The sequence below is a fragment of the Lynx rufus genome, unplaced genomic scaffold, assembly GCF_022079265.1.
Source record: "Lynx rufus isolate CCGP_SWC_20201006 ecotype Redwood Valley unplaced genomic scaffold, mLynRuf1.p SCAF_5, whole genome shotgun sequence".
In the NCBI taxonomy this organism is placed as follows: domain Eukaryota; kingdom Metazoa; phylum Chordata; class Mammalia; order Carnivora; family Felidae; genus Lynx; species Lynx rufus.
In genome coordinates, this window is record NW_025814867.1 from 78,028,726 (window position 1) to 78,034,903 (window position 6,178).

A 6,178-nucleotide genomic window follows, 5' to 3' on the forward strand; every position below is an offset into this window, starting at 1 on the left:
GATGATGGCAATATGGATGTGACCTTGAGGCCCTCAAACAGAAGGTCCTCCCCTCTGGACTCTGAATAAAGTTGGGTCTACAACTGTGGTTTGCAACTTTCTAAGGCAACATCACATTGATCAACCCTAAGGCCAAAAAATTGGATCAAAGTATACTCTGAAATGAGCAAGAAAATTAATGACCACCAAAGCATAGACTCTAACACTCTCTTAGAACCTTCCTCACCACTTACACATACACTTGGAGTTTTAGAAGTTAAATATTATATTCATCTTAAGATTTTAACCATGCTTACCCAGCAAGACCATGGCAGGAAAGAGGGAGGAGGAGCTTTAGTTCTTCCTACAATTCTGCTTTCCTCACCTGCCTCCCATCATGCTTTCCCCATGTTTTCACAAAGTATAAGGAGACAGGGAAGCTGTTGACGTTTGCTTTTATAAAAATTGGATTGTACTATCAGTCCATAACTTCATTTTTTTTCACTAAGGGTCATCCCTCCAGGTCAACAGATATGCACGATGTATTCTCTTGATGGCTACATAATCTCTCTCTCTCTCTCTCTCTCACACACACACACACACACACACACACACACACACTTAAATACTAGAATTAAATACCAAATACCTTGGTCTAGAAACCACACCAACTTTTCAATACCTAATAAAAACATTTTTATGCCGTGTATTTTTCAAGGGTAGAATAAGTATAGGATATGCCATTTTAAAATGACTTAAAAAGCCACACTTGGGACTTGGTTAAAGTCAGAGTGGTTTAAAAACATGATTTTATTTTGTAAATAAATTGTGCCTCTCCTAGACTGAAAAAAAATTGGGGCCATAAATTGCTTAATGGAAGACAGCATTGTGTAATGACTCATGCTGTTGATAGAGATTAAAACAAATTCTTGGGGGTGCCTGGGTGGCCTCAGGCGGTTGAACATCTGTCTCTTGGTTTTGGGTCAGGTCATGATCTCATGGTTCGTGGGTTCAAGCCCTGCATTGGGCTCAACACTGACAGCGTGGAGCCTGCTTGGGATTCTCTCTCTCTCCCTCTCGCTGCCTCTCTCTCAACATAAATAAATAAACAAACAAAAAAAAACCCAAATTCTTAATATCAAAAAGAAAGAGAAGGAAGCTCAAAAATGCAAATAATTTTTCTAATTCCATAATTTCTATGGTGGTACTAACTCAGTATTTCTCAGGATTTTCAAAGAAAATGTTTAAGTTTTTCTTCCTACTTTTCTTAGATTCCATTACAACTTGCACCCTTGAGTCATTCATGAATTTTGCAGCGGTTGAACAATAAAGCTCAGAAAAATATAAAAATAGAAATTACAGTTTGCTTCCACCCCCCCATTAGAAAAGGAAATGAGACTAGCCATTAGCCAAATATTTTTCACATGCATACAGATTGAAAGTTTTGTTGTCAAACATTTGTACTTTTCTGTGTAACTCTCATTTGGTCAGTATATAATTCAAATGGCAATATTCTTCCCTAAAAGTCCTTAGGGTAAAAACATATGATTTATTATACAATATTAATCAGGCTCCTCCTTTGTGCTAATCTTCCAGGTGGTGGCTGGAAAGAAATTTTCTATTGAGTTCATAGCCAGGGAAACCACGTGCTCCAAGGAAAGTAATGAAGAGTTGACAGAAAGTTGCAATACCAATAAATTTGGAGTGAGTAGTAACACAACTGTATACTTGTTCCTTGGAAACCTTTTTGATGTGTTATACTTGTTTAAGCATCTCATGAATAACACTGTTCTCTCTTTTGACTTCTGTTTTCATGGATAGAAAATTCTAGACTGTAAAGCTGAAGTTTATGTGATACCTTGGGAGAAGAAAATTTACCCTACTGTCCACTGTCAATCACAGGGAGAGGTATGATTCTCATTACAGTCAGCTTGGGTCAATGTTGCTCATTCTGAAGTCCTATTTGGGGGTTGGAAATAAACCATTATTTAAGTGAATTGGGAGACTATCTTCTTAAAATGGGGAGAACTCTCACATTTCTGTGCTGATCTCTTTATGGCTAGAAATGAGAGCAGGAGCCCTCTTAACTACTTGTCATGCATTGTCAGCATCCCATTGTCAGTGCGTACTCTCTTGGCAAAGTGCACACCCTGCTGGGAGAGTTGACACAAGCTGTGTACCTTCGAGGCGTGCCTGAGACGAGGCACAGCTCTCCAGTGCCCACTGCTAATGTCCAAGGAGCTCTGGAGAAATGCAGATCTCAGCCCCACTCCACATCTACTGACTCAAAATCTGCATTTAACGTGATCGCTATAGGATTCATACCCATGTTCAAGTTTGGGAAGCACTGGTTTGCATCGTTTTTTTAATTTGTAGAAGATCCCTGGGAGGCAAGTGAGACTTTCCCCATGTCAAGGTTATGATACTAAATATTACAAAGATGCTGAGGTCCTAGGGTGAATGATAACAGTATCAAGTGCATCTCTGTCCCAGGCTCTGTAGTGAGAGCTTCACACATATTTTCCTCCTGACACCTCTATGAGGCAAGTGCTATTATCATCCTATTTACAGATGGGAGAAGTGAAGCCAGCGATGCTTGGATTCAAATCTAGATCAAATAAGAACCCACCCTATTCACTGTCACGCTGATAACTAGTAGGGTCTGACTGGTGTGACGCCCAAAACCATGCTCTTTGCTCCGCCAGACATTGCCTCCAACCATCACATTCTCACAGGTAGTGAAATTGTAGGTAGAAATAACCCACAAGTCCGTATCTTCAATGCATTCGGCCTCTTCTCACTTTTTTTCTGACTTAGGTTTTTGCCATGTGTATGTACGTATATAGCCTAACACAAACATTATACAAAGACTGCATTTCAAGCTTGTGAACATGTCCTAATGTGTTTCAGTCCAACAAAGTAATTGTGGATATACGCTCCCTAGATATTCAGCTCATAAAAGCCCACATAGGACCTTTTAGGATAAAGACAGTAATTGTGCTGAAAGAAACAGTATCGATGAATAAATCATGTGTTGTGGCTTATATAATCATAGACTTAGAAGGTACGCTAGAGATCATGTAGTTCAACCACCCAACTTTTCCGGATGAAGAAAAAACTCTCCAGCTTAGATTATTAAGAACAATACCCACAAATTATAAAATCAATCAAAAGAGGAAAAAAATATTCATTTCATCCTCTTTTCAATATTAATATAGTGTTTAAAGTCTGGTAGACTTGCCCCATTGTAAACCAAGATAGCATTGCCAAGATTCAGTCCCTTCTGTCTTCGTTGATAGTATGGTTTTCGCAGTAATGCATTCATCTTAATATTTCCTGTTTAGACCACATTGATGAAAAGGCCTCCAGGTTTTTCACCTTTCCGATCAGTACAAGTGGAGAAAACAAAAGAAGGAACAACTGTAAGTCCACCCCACACTTCCATGGCATCTGTACAAGATGAAGAGCAGGATTCAGGAAAAGAACAAGGACCCACTCGTGGGCGTGGCTGGGGTCATGGAAAGCAAATAAAACATGGCTTTGGCCATGGCCATAAACATGAGCATGACCAAGGCCATAGGCACAATAGGGGACGTGGCCTTGGCCATGGACATCAAAAACAACATGGCTTTGCCCATGGACATCAAAAGCAACATGGCTTTGGCCATGGACATCAACAGCAACATGGCCTTGGTCATGGACATCAACAGGAGCTTGACTATGATCTTGAACACCAAGGGAGACATGGCCTTGGCCATGGACATCAAAGGGGACGTGGCCTAGCCCATGGACATACCCATGAGCATGGTCATGGCCATGGAAAATATAAAAATAAAAGAAAAGACAATGAAAAGGACAATGGTTGGAGAATAGAGCATTTGGCAAGTTCTTCTGAAGATAGTACTACCTCTTCTGCACAGACACAAGAGAAGACAGAAGGGCCAACACCCCTCCCTCCCCTAGCCCAGCCAGGTATAGCAGTTACCTTGCCTGACTTTCAGGACTCAGATCTCATTGCAGCTGTGATGTCTAACACACCACCAACTCCCACAGAGAGTGATGATGATTGGATCCCTGACATCCAGATAGAAAAAAATAGCCTTTCATTTAACCTGATACCTGACTTTCCAGAAAAAACCTCCCCCAAATGTCCCGGACGCCCCTGGAAGCCAGTTAATGGAATGAATCCAACTGTGGAAATCAAAGAATTTCATGATTTTGATCTCTCTGATGCTTTGTATTAATTTATGCAGCCATGAGTCTTTCTTTAGCATGTCAGCATTCCTTCCCCCCGCTGTCTAAATATCCTGATACAATGCACTGAGAGCCATGAAGCTTCAGAACAGCCTAGAAAGAAGGGGTGAGATTCCCAGTGGGGACACCATCAATCTCTGGATGACATAAAACTGTGTGCAGAATCCTAAATCCTCTCTGGGACTTCCTCAGAAGTTTTCTTAACTAGCACAGAAAATGGACAAACGGATGTGCCTTATGGCCTGTGGCAATTTGCTTTTCTGATGACGAATGTGTACCTTAAAATGCATGCCATCGATTTTCATACAAAGATTCGTGACATTCTGAATAAAGTGTGGCATCTGATCCCTGAGCACAAGTGCAAATAAGGGAAGTCAAGAGACTGAATGCTGAATTTCTTAATGGGAAAAAAAGAAAAATAATAAAACCTCCAGAGGTTATAAAGAGGGACAACAAGAAAGAAAGCCAGCGTGGCCAAAGAGAGGATAGGGCGGAAGTAGATGAACTGACTTTCTGTTTCCAAAAGGGCTAGTTACATTACTCCCACATGAAAAAGCTGTCCTGATAATTCTCTTTCTGGGTGACAGTGTTTCCTGTAAGTCCATAATCTCCGTCTAGTCATTAAGGAGACTTTGCAACAAGGCTTTCAAATAGGAGTTTTCTGCCTGTGTATTTGTTGTCCAGACCACATCGAGTAATCCTTAGTTTTTAGCAGCTCTGAGTTTAATGATAAGGATGGAAAGCAGAAGAAGTAATATAGAGGCAGGCTTGCCAAGGAAAACCTTTTTTTAATCATTGACAAGGGAATATCATAAGGTGTGATGCAAATTTCATTCAGAAATTTTATGAGGAAATTCCTCTCTGGCCTCCCTTTATGATCATATCATCTTTTTGCTGTGACATTGAAGGTACTGATTTTTGCAAAGGAGAACAGTATGATCCATGTGATTGTCTCCAAGTGCCTTATACCACGAGGAGGCATTTATTTTCTAAGCCTTGCTATGCTTTTGCCTAGGGAGACAAGATAGGGGTTTAAACGGCTGCGCTTACTGTGGGTGAATGTGTCCCTGCTACTTCGATTCGTTGGATGCATTTGAACCTCCGAGTTTTTATTTCATTTCAAATATCATCTGTACTTTTAAATAAAGAACCGATGATGTCAGGAAAAAGTCTCGTCTTGTCAACTGGTGGCTTCACCTTTCTTTTACCGAATGATAGCAGATTAACAGAGTTTTACTATACTTACAGAGGCATCTAAGGCCCTGCGAATACATGGGCCGACCTCGGGAGGCAGGGGCCGAGCCAGCAGCTGGGAGTGAGGTCTCTTGACCAGTGGGCAGAACCTTCACGCCTGGCCCAGTAGCCCCAGCAACCCCTATCACCAGCCCTGCGTGGAAGGACAAGAAGATGGGATACAATTTACAGAGAAGAATGCCATTTTACTGTTCTGTTGCTGGGTGAAATAAAGTTCAGTCTTGAATCTCTCGTTCCTGGTGGTCTTCTTTTGGCCACACCATCCTCAGCAAAGCCCAGTGGGTGGGAGAGCCAGTGCTACGGCTCTGCCATGGAAACTCATAGCCCAACTCTAGAGCGTCCTTGCTAACCGGGGCAGGAATCCTTTAAGTGAAGCTTTGCTAACCAAGACCTCCTGATGGGTGCTCAATACAGGGTTAGCGGGTCAGGTTTCTACCAGCAATCTGAGGACTCTCTCTCAGCCTCCCCTTCCTCCTCCTCCTGATTCCCAGCCTAAACCTAAAGGTAATTTCATTTTATTATTGGTTTTTATGATCCAGATAATTATCAAAAAAGAAAGAAAAATCTTTTGTTAATATGCTACCAACTTCCTCTTGTCAGAAAATACCTCATTTCAAACACCTTTTGAAAAAAGGTAAAATTATCATTTTGGTCTGAGGAAAGGAGAAAATAGGAAGCCAGTAGAATAAAA

General features: G+C 41.2%; 1 protein-coding gene across 3 annotated transcripts in view; it reads left to right on the forward strand.

The window, feature by feature from the left end:
* KNG1 (kininogen 1) overlaps nt 1–5,719 on the forward strand; it is a 28,304-nt gene extending 22,585 nt beyond the window's left edge. Inside the window, exons 8-11 of one of the 3 annotated variants that reach the window (XM_047099913.1) lie at nt 1,576–1,683; nt 1,801–1,887; nt 3,324–3,401; nt 5,482–5,719. In XM_047099913.1, the coding sequence (XP_046955869.1) occupies nt 1,576–1,683; nt 1,801–1,887; nt 3,324–3,401; nt 5,482–5,562 (354 nt within the window). In that variant the 3' untranslated portion in view covers nt 5,563–5,719. Of the gene's footprint in view, nt 1–1,575; nt 1,684–1,800; nt 1,888–3,323; nt 4,616–5,481 lie in introns of those variants that run through there. The other 2 variants (XM_047099914.1, XM_047099911.1) reach the window with 2 other exon arrangements.
* Nucleotides 5,720–6,178: the final 459 nt, after the last annotated feature.